An 18,941-nucleotide genomic window follows, 5' to 3' on the forward strand; every position below is an offset into this window, starting at 1 on the left:
GAGTCGCAGGCGGGATCGTGCCAACCTACTAGAAAAGCTTTGCGTTCACGAACAAAACCGGAGAGAGAAACGACGACAACAAACGGGTACCTGTCACGAGGCAGTAAAAAACCTAGTTCTCACCCGGAATGATGTGTGCACTTTATTCCGATCGCCCTCGGCAGGAGCCGTGAGAAGCATCCCGCCCGCTTCCGGACTCGGGTTGTTTTGTGGCCACAGAACTTGGTTTGCGTACGTTTGCTCAGAGATGGACCAAAGGCCTCTTGGCAACACTAATGAAGCGTCGTTGCTCTAAAACTCCTACCTTGCAAGCTAAACATACGTGTCTAAAGAAAAGAGAACTTTCCTGAAGAGACGGAAAAGAGGTTTCCCGCTCAGATGCTTGATGGAAAAGAAACAGAACATCGAATCCAAATGAACAAACAAAAGGTTTGCAACAATACCCAAAAATCTTGAATCAGAATTCCATTCTTATGCAGTAGGGTTAATGAAAGGGTCATTTCGGGGACTGGATCCACTGCTGAGCTCCCAACCACCCCAACTTTAGTCCAATGTGATGTAGACTTCGTGCTCTCGTGTCTGAAATCCAAGAGCTGAGAGGGTTGGAAGACGCTTTCCTAACTACAGCTTTTCTCCGAGCAGGTGATGCGAGATCTCTGAGGGACCTCCCACCACACAGACAGAGGTGAAAGGACCTAGTATTTCAAGTGACAAGATAATAGGAATTTTAGTGAATTAACAATCATGGTCACCATCTAGAACCACGGTGCAAACTCAAGCATCTACTGGGGCGGTAAATTCCCTGCTCTTGAGATATGTCCAAATCTCTATTTTTAATGTTTATTTCTTTCTTTTTGAGAGAGAGAGAGAGAGAGAGAGAGAGAGAGAGAGAGAGATGGAAAGAGGCAGAGAGAGAGAGAGAGAGACAGAGAATCCCAAGCAGGTTCTGTGCTGTTATTGCAGAGTGGGACACAGGCCTTGAACCCACAGAACCATGAGATCACGATGTGAGCTGAAATCAAGAGTCAGAAGCTTAAGTGACTGAGCCACCCAGGCGCCCCCAAATCTCTCGAAGAGATTTCTTATCATCTTTATAAGAAATCACAAGCAGATACACTGGCTGATTTTTATCCGTCCACTGTTTTTCTCTTACCTCTAAGGAAATAACAGCCTGCCAAAGTAAGGTGGTTTGCTGGTATTAAAACCTTCTTGGCAGGGGCACCGGGTTGGCTCAGTCGGTGAAGTGTCTGACTTCCGCTTAGGTCATGATCTTACGGTTTGTGAGTTCCAGCCCCGCGTCAGGCTCTGTGCTGACAGCTCGGAGCTTGAAGTCTGCTTTGGATTCAGCGTCTCCCTCTCTCTCTCTGCCCCTCCCCTGAACTCTCTCTCTCTCTCAAAAATAAACACACCGCAAAACTAGCTATAAAAAAACTTTCTTGGCATTCAGGCAAGTGTTCTTTCCACTAGATCATTCCACCTCCTAGGCCAGTGGACCTATGCGGTGAATAGGGGCAAGAGGCTTATCCAAACGGCAGATACAGACAACATGGGATTATCTCAAGGGCATTCCTCCTCTACTCCCTAACGTTCATGGCGGTCAAGTGCAGGGCTGAGAAGCTGGCACCTCAATGTGAAAACCGGCACCCTGTCTTGGAGACCCATCAGATTCCCACCCTCTTTGCCAAAATACGAGCTGCCGTCTGTTCCTCTTGGCACTTGGCGAGTTGGCTCACGAGGAAACAGATCTGCACGAGAAGGGGCATTCCTCGAGCTAGCTCAGAGCGGGCCATCACTACCAACACAGCGAGAGGCACCGAGAAGTGAACAAACAGAAGGTGCTTACTTCAAAGACCAGCGTCTCGTTGGTAGGTCCTGGCGCATACAGACGTTCCGGGTGGTTGAAGGCCCGCTGGTACTCAAACACGGTCCCAGCGAAGGTGAACTCCCCAGGCCAGTCGATGCTCCAGCCCCCTGTGAGGTAATACTTCTGACCGAGGCTTCTGACTGCCAGGTAACCAGCGGAGGGCTGTAGCTCCTGGACCTCGATGCTTCGGGCCCCCGCTGGCACGGTGACTACAGGATAATATTCTAAACGGGAAGAACAGAACATTGCTGTTTTCCACGTTGCACACTGCAGCAACAGGGCCAAGATGCTCAGAGATGTGGTGATGTCCACTCTTCTAGAGCGGGGCGGGGGCACCACGAGTGCACATTCGTTCCCGCTCTACGAAGTGCAAACCATCAGTGATGTCACTTTCTCAGGGGAAGGAACACCAGAGAGCAAGTGTATGTTCCTTCCCCAAGGACCTGTGTGTGGACAGCAGGGACGCTCTTCTCCTTTCCAGAACAACCAAGGCCACAAAATCCAAGAACGCTTTCTATTTTCCATCTACCTGGGAGAAGGTAGTGATGTTCAGGACAGAGCACTCTGCGTTTCATTTTACTCAAGATTCATTTGGAGAAGTGCTTTGGGTATTCATGTAACGTTGTGAGTGCGGCTCAGGGGTCACATCCTGAATCGGAAGCTTCAAAAGGAGTCCTTTGTGTAACAAAGGCGGGGAGAACGTGGGACGGACTGCCAGGTAGAAAGGCATCTGTGTGACACGCCTCTGAGTCGGACGTGTTGGCCGAACCCCTCGCCCCGAGAAACCACCTCTGCTGTCCTTGCAACGTGTCTGAGACATCGTCCTCTGTATGTCAGGCGAGCTGGTGCATGGCTCGACCATACCCAGCTTGACTCAAACGTGCTCAGCGGCAAAGCCACGGCCACGAAACAGCAGGCGTCTCTTACCATTTGCCTTGTGCTGGTTGAGGTACAGGCCTTTAAAAAACTTGCAAGTTGAATTATCCCCTTTGCAAACACCACACGCGTCCAAAACTGCGTTAGAGCCCAGTTCATGGTCGCATCCCACCGGCTGTGACAAAAATAAATAAATAGATAAAGTGCGAAAATCAAGGATCAGAAAAGCCCGTGGGTAAGAATAACCAAGACGTATGTACATGGGTCCCTGTTTTTTTCTCTTAAGAAAATCAGAAAGCGAGTACAGTTTTAGGGTTAAAAGCAGAGTCTCAAGTTTGACCGGGGGTTCCGATCCTTCCTCTGCCTTGACCAGAGGTAGGACTAGGGAAGTTCTAGAACTCATCTACACACACACACACACACACACACACACACACACACACACACAGGCTCACGATGGAATTAAAAGGCAGACTAACTGGCCGTAAATACGAGTACTGTTTCATAACACATCTGTGGGGCTCTAACCACCTAACAAAAAACATACTTAGCAAACATGCTGGGCAAGTTTACTATTATCTATATTCTTATTTAATTGTTGCAACTACTGGGTGTAGCAAGGTATGTCATCATCTCCATTGCATACACGTGGGGACGGAGTGAAGAGGAAGGAACTAAGAATGTCTGACGGGGTCTCGCAGAGAGTAAGTGGGGACATTGGAGACAGTCCTCAGTTCCGATTTGCCAACAGAGCCCTTGTCCCCACGCCGCCTTTTCTCCAGACACAGAATCTCTTGTATCACTTCTCACGGTACCCGTTTGGTATGAGGAAACACAAGCGTGACCACACGTCCCAAAGTAGAAATGTTCGCTTACTTCACAGATCCCATCAATACAAACGTCGCGTTTGTTTGGGGAGCAAGGAGTTCCGTCTTTCACCTTGCCAGACATTGCGAAAAAAAATTCAAAGTTCTCAGCCTTGCAGTACAGTTTACATCGATCTGCCTCTAGAAGCAAAGACAGCAGGACAGGACGTGATCAGGAGGAAATCACCGGAAAATGACATGATGACCAAAAAGGGTACATTACATATATTTAGAAAGCGACCGTGACTGAAATGGTCAATGTTACGATTTTGCATGTGGGTATGGGTGTGCACGCACGAATGCACGTCTACGTGGCTTTTAAAAACCTGAATCCCATTTACAATTCATGTAAAACTGCTTTCACACAGAACCATTTTATTTTTCTAATCCTTGGTAAGAGCCACAATACACGTGACGGGTGGGTTGTACAGCTACCCTCATCGGTTAGCAAATATCTCAGGCTTTCCAGGACTTAGGGTCCACTATGGACGATATAAAAATGGAGGAGTGTTTCTGTGTTCCAATAAAACTTTATTTAAAAAAAAGAAAACAGGTCAGATTTGTCCCTCAAGCCATTGTTTGCTGACCTTGACTTAAGACATGGATTACTTTAGATATTTATTGAGAAAAAAGCTTAGGCACTTTGGGGAACAACAACAACAAAAAAGACATATGGTTCATGTTTATAAAACATACAGAGAATAACCATGTCATAAAAATGAGGAGGAAACAAACTGAACCTAAAGGCCAAAAAATGTAACTTTTATTGACTCCAAAGTGCCTGGGAAGTTTCTGGTATCACAGGCAAGAAGAAAAAAAAATTTACTGTGTTTCTACAGAGCTCTTGCTATCAGAAAGGAATTATGCCAATTTCCCAAATGCAAATCGTTCTTCTTGGCCAGCACGGCCAGATGACATTTCTCACAGGAGACTGCGTGGGCGACAGCACACGAAAGCCCTGACGACAGCTGCACAACAAACGTGTAAACAGTTTTCAAATAGCTGTGCATCACAGAACCTCTCAGGAACAAAGTCCAAACTTCGATGCGAAAGCAGTTAGATTAATGTGATCCAAGTATGCAGATGTGTGGGTGGGCTAAAAGTCTCTCCTTTACCTAGAAGTTTCTTTTTTAATTTTAAGGTTTTTTTTTTAATGTATTTTGAGAGAGAGAGAGACAGACAGACAGACAGACAGAGGGAGAGCATGCGAGCACACGCAAGCGGGGGAGGGGCAGAGCGAGAGGGGGAGAGAGAATCCCAAGCAGGCTCCATTCTGTCAATGCAGAGCCCAATGAGGGGCTCAATCTCAGGGAGCGTGAGATCATGACGAGAGGCAAAACCAAGAGTTGGATGCTTAAGTGAGGCACCCAGATGCCCCTAGAAATTTCTTTTAATAGCCTTATTAAATACCTCCTAATTTTTGTACATGAGATTGTGGAAGACATATCTATACCCTTTCTTTTCTCCATCATGCCCAGGAATTGACAAGCTCTAGAAAGTTCTGTTTTTCCCCGCACAAGCTCCTGGGCAAGTCTGTGAACTAGTCTACTGGAAACAAAGCAGGCAAAAAGTCTCACTACCGGAAGACAAAGACTGCCTGCATTTATTTAGAATCTTCCCTTGTTCTTCCCAAACTGCTGAATTGTCACAAGACCTTTAAATCAGGGTCGGTCTTTCCTGATTCTTAGTACACATTAGAAGGAGAAGAAGCAGAGACCCCAGGCTGGGTCCCTGCTTAAGTCAACGTTGTGCCCCCGCATCTAGCAGAATGGCTCCTGTGCCATAAATGCTCAGTAAACATCTGTGAGTGAGTGAATAAAATGGCAGGCTCCTTACTTAATAAGGCTGTGATTAAATGAGTGAAAAGCTTTGAAACCAAAAAATATTTTACAGGTGGGGTGTCTGGGTGGCTCAGTTGGTTAAGTGTCCAACTTCGGCTCAGGGCATGATCTCACGGTCTGTGAGTTAGAGCCCCACATCAGGCTCTGTGCTGACAGCTCAGAGCCTGTATTTGGGAAACTGGCGTAATTCCTTTCTGATGGCAAGCTCTGTAGAAACACAGTAAATTTTTTTCTTCTTGCCTGTGATACCAGAAACTTCCCAGGCACTTTAGAGTCAATAAAAGTTACATTGTGTGTTAAAGCAGTTTTACATGAACTGTAAACGGGATGCAGGTTTTTAAAAGCCACGTACACGTGCATTCATGCATGTACACCCATGTGTTCGGATTCTGTGTTTCCCTCTCTCTCTGCCCCTCCCCTGTTCGCACTGTCTCTCTCTCAAAAATAAAATAAAAACATAAAAGAAATTTAAAAATTATTTTACAGGTTAGATTTACTTGCTTGGGGCACCTGGGTGGCTCAGTCAGTTAAGGTCCCGACTCTTGATTTCAACTCAGGTCATGATCTCACAGTTCGTGAGTTCAAGCCCCACATCAGGCTCCATGCTTTCAGTGTGGAGCCTGCTTGGGATTCTCTCTCTCTCAAAATAAATAAATGTAAAAAAATAATTAGCCGGTTAACTTTCTCCTCATGTACTCGACACAGAACCTATTTAAAGGGTGATAACAAAACACGTTCCATAAACACTGAATTTGAACGAAAGGCGCATTGTGGGAACGACCAAGGAATACCCAAGAAGACAAAGCAAAGAACAGAAGGGCAAGTGAAAGGAAGGACAAGAGAGTCTGGAGGAAAGAGCCACACGTGAGAAACAGGGAACCACGGGAGTATACAACCAAGAGAAAATCAATCTTCAAAGGCTGGATTGGAGAACACCTTACTGTATTCTACCCAACTGTCCCCGGGAACCTGTGTGCAGAGCCCCTCCTAGATAATAACTCAGTCCCTGGTAGGAGGCCTCCAGTGAAGGAGAGCCTACGACTCATGAAGGGGAGATACATCCATTACGGACAGTTGGGATTTATGTCTTCACTCATTCATTCTGGAAGTGACAAGCATGTGGCAAGGGCTATTCTCAGATGCTGGAGATACAAGCATGCTCAAAATGGACCAAGGCTTCATCCCACGGAATGTAAATTCTCGTGGGGAGAAAGATAATGAAAAAGTGATTATATAATATAAGCTCATGCACAAGTAAGAGCTATGAAGAATCCAGCAGGTTAAGGATTCAGAGGATGACAAGAAGGAAGGATATTCTGGGTAGGCTGGCCACAGAGGCCTCCCGGGGGAGGTACTACGTCTAGTAAGTTCTTAGCCCTTGAATTAAGTCTGTCCTCTGAAGCGATTTCAAATAAATCTAAATCCCCTTCTAGTTATTATCTCTGAATTTTTGTAGGTAACTAGTTACTTTTTCCTTGCCCTTGGCAAGCTTCCAGATTATTCCACTGGAGAATTCTTTGTCAAACGAATGTATTCCCAGCCTTATCACTGAAGGCCAAGAGAAAATGAAACAGCCCTTAGACAAGCTAACTTTGCAGGCACACATTTATTCCAGAAAACACGAAAGAGGTGTACCATTGAGTGTAACTTTCAAAAACGGTTTAAAACTCATTAATAAAGGTTGTACATATCTCTTAGTGCAGTTTAAAACCCTGGACACTGCCATAAATGCTGAGTTTCTATTTTTAAAAAAAACGTGTACAGATTGCTCGTTGCTTCCTCCCAAAGCACAGATTTCAGAATTTTCACGTCCATCTCCACCTGGGCTTTTGGACAAACAGTCATGACCCAGGACCATGTCAGTGCTCCTGCAATGGTTGAACTGATGCTGAGCAAAGTGCCACTACCCTCTCCTTTGATTTGCTACGTGTTGTGTGTTGTCTCTGACTCTGCTCCCTTCTCTACTGTAACCGGTAACACAGGTTCATCTCGAGCTTTTGCTCAGCTACATCCCTTGAGTTTAGTTCCCACGAACTGTCACTAAATTCAGTGTGTCCCCATTCTGCACGTGTGCACTGGGGGGTTCACAGTTATCCTTTCTCAAGGGAGGACGGCTGGGTTTTGATAAAGCAAGTGAATGGAAGTAAGAGAAAGCAAATAACCAGAAGGGTGACAGCTTAGTCTGCGGAGGCAAGACGTTAAATTTGTATGTAAGGCATTAAATTTGTGGGACTAAAATAAATGTTTTGATACTTAGGTAAAATAAAAACAATTTAATATAAAAAAGTAAAATACAAGCCATAACTTTAAGTAATAAGTACTGAGAACCCAGAAGAGAGACAATTTTAAATTCATGGCTGTGTGTGTGTGTGTGTGTGTGTGTGTGTGTGTGTATGTGTATGTGTGTGTGTGTGCATGTGTGTTTATACCCTGCAAGTAGGCCTTCCCAAGCGTGCAATCGTCTGACATGTCAGTTGCTGAATATGGTGTCTCTATGGGGCATATATGATTTCACGAGTTTTTGGTCTGGACAATTCAGACCAATTTCAATTAACATCCCCGGGAGACTTCATTGCTGACATGCCAAAGGTAAGTTTAGAAACATAAGTACATTCCAAATACACGAACCCTTTGGCTGCAGATGTGGGGGACAAGGGGTGTCTTGTGAAGAAAAAAGTAGGGAAAAATAAACAAAACTCATGGACGTGAATGGAAAGCTGGGCCAGGACGGGTCTGGGGGATGATGTCAACACTGACACTCTTTTGTACAGGCAGCAATTTCTCCTGTGTGTTCATTCACATTACTGTCCACAGAGAGACATCGTGGTTGGAGGTCTGTAGAGACCGAATTACCTTCCACTTTTGTGTAGGGTTTCCACTGGTAGAACCATCCACGGAAAGGTTTGCTGTTATATTCTGCACATTGCTGGGCTCGGAAATCCAAGCTATTTTCACTGCAAGGGTTAATATTGCACAGCTGATATATACGGCTAGAACCTGGACAGAACTTGCCACCATACTGAGGCCTAAAAATAAAATTAAAGAACTTTAGTACTAGAGCTCAGTATGAGTCACAAGCAATAATAAAGGAGGGACAAGCAAGACGAACACTGTCACAAGCTATGCAGTGCATACAGTCCATCAAAAGAATGGAAATAACGTTGTATACAACACACCGCGTCCCTTCTTGTATCCATGGTGGGCATGACCCATCAAAAAGGATTTCCCTTTCTTTTCTTTCTTTCCTAAGTATAGGCCTTGGGTAGGCACCCACTGCTCAGCAACGAGCTCCAGATTAGATAAAACTTATTTGCCATCTCTGATCCAAGTTTTACATTCTGGCAATTTCCTTAAAGAGTTGATGAAGGCATCTTCTCGACACTGATCATATCGCCAGCGTTAGGGACACTCGTAAATGCACCCAACACGTTCTTATGAATGTGCATATGTGTCCGTGTGCCACACTCACGGACACACGCACCCCACATGGGTATCAAGACTCTTCCAACGTGGACCCGACCTACTCTCCAGCTCGTTTCCCATTTCTGAACACACTCAGCTTTCTAGAGTGTGCTCTCCACCTGCTGCCACGTAGGAGGTTGGGACACGGAAGAGAAAGAACAGAAAGCCCCATTCGCCACGATCTCCAATCCAGCTTTGTCAGTCATTGAGCTCGTATTCTGATTATTTATTGTCCGACTTGTCTATGTTTTATTCCAGTTGATCCTAAACTGTGAACAAAAATTCCCTTGTTTTCATCTGCATAATCACTTTTTAACTTCGTAGGTGGCCTCCTCCTCTCCTGCCAAGCACAATGGGAAATGGATTTCCAGAGAAGGGAATCCCATTAGAACATAAATAATTATGATCTAATGGCAGGCTCTTTAAGATCTCAGTAGGCAGACTGCAAAAACCAGAAGGCAATCTAAAAAAAAAAGGAGCATAAACCAAACTGAAAATTCCCAATAACGTCTTAACCAGCTCCTTCCAGGCACAAAACAATCGCTCCTTCTCCTTCCTATCTTTTTGCAGTTTGCTCCAAAGGCTAAAACCCAGCTATGGATCATCTCACACAAAAGCTCAACACAAACATGTAATATGAAAGAAGGCTCCGGGTGAATAAACTTATGTGACTAAAATTCCTTGTCTCTTTAAGAAGCACAAGAATGCTGTAAAACACCCCTGGATTTGCTTCAGCATATTTTATCCAGTCTTCATGTAAGTGCATGCAAAGATGGATTCAACAGGAACCGGAAGCGTCAGACCGCCAGAGTGAGATTGCTTCGCTATTTCGGAACATTCTGGGGCGGCTACTCCAACATTCAGCAGTCACCGTGCTGGATCAAGTCCCCGAAGACTTCTTAAATCATTATCTAAAAAGCGCTTAAAAAAAAGCCCTTAAAGTGCCATATGATAGCCTTTCTATTCACGGTCACCTTCATAAGGCATATTTAAAACTTTCTTAGTTTAAGACTTTCTAAGATTTCTGGGGCGCCTAGGGTGGCTCGGTCGGTTGAGCGTCCGACTTCGGCTCAGGGCATGATCTCGTGATCCGTGAGTTCGAGCCCCGCGTCGGGCTCTGTGCCCACGGCTTGGAGCCTGGAGCCCGCTTTGGATTCTCGGTCTCCCTCCCTCTCTGCGCCCAAAAAAAGAAAAAACATTAAAAAAACTTTTTTTTCAATTAGAAACGAAAAGACATTCTGAGATTTTTACAAACAACCTTCATTTAGACTACTCAGTTTCAAGGCCGTGAAAGGACCACAGGTGTTACTACTGCAACTGAGAAACCCTAACACAGAAAAGATCTTGAAACTTCTATAGCACCTCCTCTTTTTGTAGATGAAGCGAAAAATGGCTGAGGAGGTTCATAAAACTTGCCGAATGAAGATCACACAGCCAGCAAGAGAGGGAACGCAGCTGAGCCCCCTACCTTCCACTCCACCTGCATTTAACTGAGCGAGGCAATAACAGAGGCCGGCGTGGAAGAGGAAAACAGTCGTGCACAATGCTTAGGGGCTGGCCTTTTATAATGAGGCAGATCTGGATTTAAATATCCTCTGCCTCTTCCTCGCTCATCTTTAGGCAATTCTGTTTCACCTTGTAACCTGTCACTGGGGGGCAGTTGTGATGATTAACGGAGATACTGTTTGTAAAGAATTTAGGGCTGACAAATATGGAAGTAGCCCAAGTAGGCATCGGTAGATGAATGGATAAAAATGAGCTGGTATATATATATATATATACATATATATATACATATATATATATACACATATATATACATATATATATACATATATATACATATATATATACACATATATATACGTGTATATACACGTATATATACGTATATATATACATACATACAATAGAGTACTACTCAGCCACAAAGAAGAATGAAATCTTGCCACATGCAATGACATGGATGGAGCTTGAGAGTACTATGCTAAGCGAAATGAGCCAGAGAAAGACAAATACCCTATGATCTCACTTTATATGTGGAATTTAAGAAACAAAACAATCATGGGGGGCAAAGAGAGAGAAAGCAAACCAAGAATCCGACTCAACTCTAGAGAACAAACTGATAGTTACTGAGGGGGAGGGAGGCGGGAGGATGTGTGAAATGGGGGATAGGGATTAAAAAGTATATTTATCACGAATAAAATAAAATAAAGCGATAAAGAACACAAAGCTCACAAAATAAATGAGATACCATCTTCAAACAACAACAAAAAAAGAATACAGGACTGAGTCTAGGGCAGAGTTAGCACAAAAGAATCCTAACTATTTTCAAATGCTTTCTGCTTTTAACGACTGTTAAGAATCTGCACTTTTCCAGCACATCCTCAAATAGAGGTACATTTTTCTGCAGCTGTAAACAGGAGCGTTGGGATAAATTAACAGAAAATTCCACCAAGACATCCCTTGGTGTACTGAGATTAAAAACAAAAACATAAACGGTCAGAAAGCAAACGTCTGGGAACACGATTTTGTCCTTACATTAGACCATTATAAAACATACTCATATTTACTTCTGCATAATATATCATGTCCTGACTACAAATGTTTGTAATATTGGCTGGGTGATCAGTGGGATCAGGAGGGGAGCTCTGTTAATAAAGAGAGCCAGACAGACTGACTCACTCCTGGGTCCCTCCAGACTTACTCAGTAAGAATATAGGATGGGGCAGGGGGCACCTGGGTGGCTCAGTTGGTTGAGTTTCTGACTTCAGCTCAGGTTGTGATCTCACAGTTCCTGAGTCTGAGCTCCACATCAGGCTCACTATTGTCATCACAGAGCCTGTGTCAGATCTTCTGTCCTCCTCCCTCTCTGCCCCTCCCCCACTCCGTGTGCACTCTCTCTCAAAAATACATAAAAACATAAAAAAAAAAAAAAAGAATATACGATAGGGAAAATCCAGAAATCAGTATTTTTTTAAAGCACGGTTGGTGATTCTAATAATCACCTGAGCCTGGAAATCACCGGTTGGAAAATGGGCCAGAGGTTTGATTCAATTATTATTCTAGAACCATGACTCTCTGGTGGCGTATCATTTGTCGTCAAATAGACTTGCAATTTAGGAAGGTTCTATAATACCTTGGCATGTTTAGTTTTCACTACTCTAATTTTTGCTATTTGCTTGAACAGACTTCACAGAAATTCCACTAGGCTCTTTCAGAGTATAATAATTGAAGAGTCAGAGAACCAGAAACAATGTCCGAGGGTTAAAACCGGGGGCTCTTGTTCTGACTCTATCACTACCAGCTTGGTGACCCGGGGAAAGATGGCAGCACTTGTGCCCCCCACCTGCCCTGGTTCCTCATTTGTCAAGTGACTGGATTAGACAGCAGGTCGCAACTCACGTCTCTGTTCTAGTTGGGTGGGGAGCAAAGGCCTGGAGAAATGTTTGGAGAAGGTTCCTGAGGCATTGTAGGACCTGGGAGGCAACAGAACTTCTACCAGCTAAAAATGTCCCCCCTACCACGCCTGGCATAGGAAAAAGAAGAAGAAGAAGGGCCACATGTGTGTGGTACCAGTCATTCCAGAACCAGATAACCTCTGAACACTTTGGAAGCGGACAAGTTGGATAAAGCTGTGAACTGGCCAGGAATAATTCATTTTTATGAAACAAAGTATGTTCTGGGAAAACGATCATTAAGTGAAATAAAAGCTCCCCGCGCTCCTCACAGGAGAAAATGAAATTGCTTAGGCTGAGTGATGGGAACAGACCAAACGTACAATAAACTAAAGCAAAGGAGAAATCAGTAATTCGAAATGGAGGGGAACCCCCACCCCACCCCAGCTTTACTACAACGAAGTGAAATAACAACAGAGAACAACTAATTCAATTGCCTTGGGACAGCTGCTCAGGTACTTGTTTTGTGACGCATAATTAAAGTAAACAGTATCCTGAGGAGCCTTCATCTGGTTTAAAATGATAAAACACCACCAAATGGAACTACATTAGGGATTCTTTTATTAGGCATTTCCAAAATTACACTATGATATTTCCATGAACAATGCGCTATTATAATGAGAGTTCTCAATCCCACAGATATGAGAGAGGTTTTAATTTAAACCTCAGGGGCGTTATTCGTGCACTTTACCAGCAGAGCTATTAAATTAGGTAATCTATTTCTTTCTTGGGAAAATACCGAGATTGTAAAGTGTTGTGATGTATGAAAACCAGATCCATGAAATAGGCTGAAAAAATGAAAAGCAATAGAATGATTTTAGGAATTCTATCCAAGATATGGGCTACGTTCAAAGCACGAGGAGGGTGGTTTTAATAATCTGGTGTAAGCTGTAAATGCATCACAAGCCTGTCTACCGTCACACCTAGTTACCAGGTCTCGGATAAACCAGCGAGTTTCAAATGGGGATGGCTTTGCCCCTACAGCACATTGGCCCCCTCTAGTGCCTGGAGACACAGGGTTGTTGGGGAGCGGCAGTCATCCTACTGACATCTGGTGGGTAGAGGCCGGGCCGCTGCCCAACATCCTGCCGTGTGCTGGACAAACCCCGTAACAGAGATTTTCCAGCCTCAAGCGTCCAGAGTGCCGAAGTTGAAAAATCCTGCATCTGCCTGCTATCCCAAATTGCTACCCAGCAAACCATGGTCAAGGTGTCTTCCGACCCTTTCTTTTATCTTGGAACAAAGTGGCCTCTTGATCCAGCGCAGATTGCTAACTCGGATGAGATACCAGGTGTCTTTAAAACTTCCCTTTTGCTCCCTCTCGCTTTCCCATTTTGACCAAGGAGGAATCTAGAGCAGGGACAGTACGCTGTCTATGGCCACACGGCTGGAGACGCAGGGCCAGGAGGCGAACCTAGGGTCCTGGGATTAGGAGCCTGGGTTCTTGACCTTCAAGCTACACCACCACTCAAACAGTGCTGGAAAACGAAATCCGTTTTCCGAGGACCCATCCCATTCTTCTCTCTCTACCACATTCTCCAAAATCCAATTTCACCGGTAACGCCTCTCTCCACCCCCTCCCCCTTGCTTTTGAGGACTCACCCTCTGCTACCCTGTGCTCCTGATGAGTTTAGGATGAAGGGGTAAAAGCCACACAGAGCCCGGATCCTTGTGCTGGATGCCCACTGCATGCTCCCCAGTATGTCAGGCATTCTACAGACCCAGTTCTAATCCCCACACCCCCAAAACTTCAGAGGTAGGCAGTGTTATCTCCAATTTATACGTAAGCCCAGGTTCAGAGTTCAAGTGAACTCCCCAAAGTCACGCAGTTAATAAACGGCAGACCCAGGATTTGCAGTCTGAGCTCTTGCTCTCAAACCCAGGCTCTCTCTACATCACTGTGCCAATCAGGAAATGTACATCCCACACGCATTTCACGTGGGAATTAGAGCAGATAAAACGAACATAAAACCGCCTTCGTTTTCAAAGAATACAGACGGCGGTTCAGAATCCCAGCGAGGGTGCCTGCAGGTGGCCAGGGACCAATCTCAGTCCGTAGCCCTTGTGATTAGTCCTCCTGGTGCTCTGTTTTAAGAAAACTGAATTTGTTGTCAATATCTTAACAATCGCACACTTTTTCTTTTTTTTTTTTTTTGGACTTCTGGTTTCTCTTGAAAAGTCAGGCAGATCTGTCAACACGTGTTGATGTACATTCCTGCAAGGCAAAAATCAGCATATTTTCCCCAGTTCATCAGTTTGAGACACACACACACACATTCCGCTGGCCTAGCTTCTCTGGTCTACATCACAGGCATTTGATCGTGTGACCGTGTGGCTCTCATTTAGATTCAGAAAGTAGCTCAGACTATTGAGCTGGGTCTCTGGTCGGCGTCGTATTCACGCACAGAGTAACTCCTTGGTTGCTGTTCAGCTCCTGACCGCTTCACCCCTTTCGATGCAAACAGTAAAATCCTAGTTGATTGCTATTAACCAGAGGGAAGAAAACACTTTCAAACAGTATGTAATTAGAACAAAACAAAAACAGTACATTCTTGCCTTACAAATACTGATTTTCTGTTACAGCCTTACTTGGGGTTATTGCAGTGTCTCTCTTGATACTTGACTCCGCCACCACAAGTTCGGGAACACTCGGACCACTTCGACCAGGCGGACCACTGGCCATGGACGGGCCGGGGCCCGTGATCCCCAAACTTGACGCACTGGCCTTGCCGACACCACTGTGAAAAGAACGTGTGACACGTTTCTTGTCAGAGTCCGCCTGGGAAAGGGCAAGGAGGTGTAGACACCTGTTCGTGAACAGGAAAAACAAGTATGGGGGCCAAAGGGAGAACGCAGGACACCTCGAGAGCGTTTCTTTGCCGGCCGCGCTTCACGAACACCCGGTCACTCTGCATTTACTGCATGCGTTTTGAAAGGCTGACATCTAGCGAAGACGGGTCTGTCACCAGCCGGCCGAGTAGTACATGCTTTGTGAGCTGTCGAGGTGACGTGTTCAGCTTAGATTCCACCCAAGGGCCAAGGGAGAGCGCGCAGGCGCAGTGACAAGGGTGCCTCCCCCCCCCACCTTTAGACACAAGGCTGCTTAAAGAACAATGTGGATCATTCACTCAAGGAGAACCCGTTTTTTAGGTCCTAACACAGAATTTATCATTCTGATTACTCATCATAAAAACAGACACTTTTGTTTATCCCCAGCCATCCCTGCAGAGCACGTCTTATGAAACAGACTAGCTCTCCGTCCACACGCATGGTGCTTTTAGGTAACACCCTTTGACCTTACGGCTGTATGAAAGGCTCCTACTCCAGACCCTGAACCGATGACTTTGAACTCTCTTGAGTGTCTTTTATGAATTAGCTCTGGGTCTTTCATTTGCCAACGCTCTGGTCAAGCCAGGGCGAGAGAGCTGTTTTCTGTGCTAACCTTTCCTTCTATTTTCCTTTGTGATACATTCCAGGCTTTGCCGGTCATCTCTGTCCTTGGGGACTGCTTGAGCCTCTCGTAGTGGTTTTATGCCTGTGGTGCTTTTATTATGAGCAAGTTCTACATGACTTAGTGTAACTGCACACTTTCCTGAAAGCCTCTGCAATGAGATCCAGCGGGTTGAGGTTTGGACCGTGCCAGCTTCTGCCGAAGAGTGAGGGTTGAGTCGCAGAATTATGGGGGAGCTGTTTGACTTTCCAAGTCCTCGCTTTTCCCCTGGGATACATGTGGCTTCTCGGCTGTTTATTGAGTTGCTAGTGCACTGTGCCTGGGTGAAGATACTGCTTCCTTCCTTCGATTCTTGGCGGGTGCGGATTAATTCTTGTGTTTTTAATTTGTCTTTCCCCCGGATTAATTTCACAGTCTGCATGAAATCACAGAACACTGTTGAGAACTTTCAGGGGGAAAGCAGTTGGTTAGTACAGGATTTTGTCTACTGTAAGCAGGAATCAGAATCTACCCTCCCAGGAATCCCCCGGGGCCGGGACTCTCCCCGGCTGAGCCCAGTGGCTGAGACAAAAAAAAACAACAGCCAACAACAAGAGAAGCAGTTCCAGTTTATGAAGTTGCTTCTAGGTGCCGGAAATGGTACAGGAACGGGGAGAGAAGGACTTCCCATGCAGGGTCTAACATAATCCTCCCAAGGTGCTACGGAGTTAATAACTATTTCTGGATGAGAGAAACGTAGCAAGGAAATACTAACGCAGCACCACGGAGACGGAGACTCCACTTAAACTCAGTAACCAAAGCTCCTCAACAGGATACGGATCCTTTGCACCTCAGAGGCAAACGGTCCACCGATGTATCTTAACCCTGGTTTCTTTTTCTAAGAAATGTGTTTTAAGATCCATTCCAAACCTTCAATTAATTTAACTTTACTTCACTATTTTTCCGAGTATTGTCTTAGGTTGCTAACGGATTGTTTCCTTCGGCTTGTTCATTCGGTATAGAAATCAGGAATAAATATATAAATGCAACGCACACCGACACACCCTCTTTGGATCTAACTGCAGAGGCTTTTAGGAAAGTGTGCAGTTTTGCTAAGTCATGCAGAGCTCATAATATACACATATATATACATATACGGACACACACATGCATAATCCACATACACGTATAAAATTCTACACACGCAATTTAGCTATCCATCTATATACATATACTGATATGCACTTCTCCTAATTTCAAACTGAACGGCCAGATATGGGCAGACACCTTTCCTGACAGATACCAAGCACGAGCCTTTCTTTCCTTCTCCACATAAGTAAATAAAAGTATGTGGCTTTTCATATCCTCACACGTTTACAGAAGACTCATGGTACAAAAGTCACCGAATGACCAGGGACAAGATAGGGAGGGAGAAGGATTGGGTCACGTTCCAGTTATAAAGGAACACGTGAACACAACATGGAATAGTTGCTACTCCGTAGGACACTCGAGATAAAGCGTAAGACATGCTTATGCTTATAAGAGCCCTGGCCTCATGGAGTTTACAGTCTCGCGAAGAGTCAGTTTCATCCCCCAGTGGAGGAAGAGTACCACGTACGTAGATGCAATGGTAACCATACCGGTGTGATGATGGATGGAGCTCATCTAAATGCTTTCTGCGCTGGGGACCCTCAGAGTCGAGGGCGTTCCCCCACTCTTGAGAACTGCAGTCTGGTCTTCTAAAATAATGATGGGGGTGGGGAGTGGCACTAGGACATCTGTTTTCGAACTTCTGGCTTGAACTGTCTCAGGTTACAGTAACTAAAATCTAACCCGGGGCATTTTCAGCCCCATGGAACTAGATCCCTGGTGTATTTATGTAATAAAAACCTTAGGAGTGCTTGGGTGGCTCAGTCGGTTGAGCATCCGACTTCAGCTCAGGTCACGATCTTACAGTATGTGAGTTCAAGCCCCGGGTCAGGCTCTGTGCTAACAGCTCAGAGCTTGCAGCCTGCTTTGGATCCTGGCGCGCGCTCTCTCTCTCTCTCTCTCTCTCTCTCTCTGCCCCTCCCCCGCTCATGCTCTGTCTCTCTCACTCTCAAAATAAACATTAAAAAAATTTTTTTTAATGTGAAACCCATGCCATTTGACACTTACTTTCCTCATTTCTTACATCCATTTTTTTCTTGCACATCCCTCTTATGTTTAATGCTGTCGCCTTCATAATCAAAATATACCCACTAATCCTTGAGGTGCAAGTCCTAAATTTTGATGCTTTAAAAAATAAGAATGACTTCAGCACTACTTACATGTTCAATTAATGAATTCACTGCTTTCCCTTACCACACCTAAAACAACTCCATGCATATTTTCAGTGAGAACCCTTATTGGAATTTTCTAAGATGGGTACCTTGGGTGAAAAGTGGCATGTAATGCCTCCATGTTTTAAAGATTCATTTCCTTTAAACTCAAAGAGTTAAAAAAAATGCAAATCTTCTAAAAGATGCTGAGTGACTTAATATCAGAAAGCATTCTCTGAACATTCATTAATTTTCAGGTCCTGTATCTCTACCTTCATGGTCAATCTCTCACTGAATGTCTCTCCCATCCAACTGAGGAACTTCCATTCAAATCCCAGCATCCGTCGTGGTGTACCCACTCACTGTACTTCTTTCTAAGTGCACACCTAATTCTGAGCATCGACAGTAAGTAGGTGCTTAAAGAAGGTATGTTTCAAAAGACGGTCAGAGTTATTGGCTTCTGCACAGGTAGGTCCCCCCACTAGACTGAGTTCTTGAAGAGATAAAACTGAATTGTGTTCATCTTTGTAACCCCAGAGCCTCCTGTCTCTGATATCTAGTAGTCAATAAATTATTGCACGAATGAGTTCACTTTAAATGACCGAGTCTTCTACACAGGCTCGTGCTGCCTTGACAGACCCAAAAGCAGAGACCAAAGAACCTGGAATATCTCCATGCTCTCCTCTTTCATAGCTTCTTGGTTGCGATCTTTCAAAGGAATGCCCCAAATCTGGACCATTTCCTGCTACGTGCACCTCTCCTCCAGACATTAGCGGGGAAGGAGGAAAAAACCCAGGAACTAATATATGAATGTTCTTCATTCAAAACACAGCAATCTCCCATA

General features: G+C 44.8%; 1 protein-coding gene across 1 annotated transcript in view; it reads right to left on the reverse strand.

Moving 5' to 3' along the window:
• The window catches only part of ADAMTS18 (ADAM metallopeptidase with thrombospondin type 1 motif 18), a 139,989-nt gene that overhangs the window by 37,642 nt on the left and 83,406 nt on the right, over positions 1–18,941 (reverse strand). Inside the window, exons 12-16 of the mRNA XM_053906823.1 lie at positions 14,957–15,105; positions 8,301–8,473; positions 3,617–3,747; positions 2,792–2,915; positions 1,844–2,088 (exon numbers count right to left, since the gene is read on the reverse strand). Coding sequence (XP_053762798.1) covers positions 1,844–2,088; positions 2,792–2,915; positions 3,617–3,747; positions 8,301–8,473; positions 14,957–15,105 — 822 coding nt within the window. The remainder of the gene's footprint in view (positions 1–1,843; positions 2,089–2,791; positions 2,916–3,616; positions 3,748–8,300; positions 8,474–14,956; positions 15,106–18,941) is intronic.

This window comes from Panthera pardus, unplaced genomic scaffold, assembly GCF_024362965.1.
Source record: "Panthera pardus isolate Hobbes unplaced genomic scaffold, ASM2436296v1 HiC_scaffold_19, whole genome shotgun sequence".
NCBI classification, from domain to species: domain Eukaryota; kingdom Metazoa; phylum Chordata; class Mammalia; order Carnivora; family Felidae; genus Panthera; species Panthera pardus.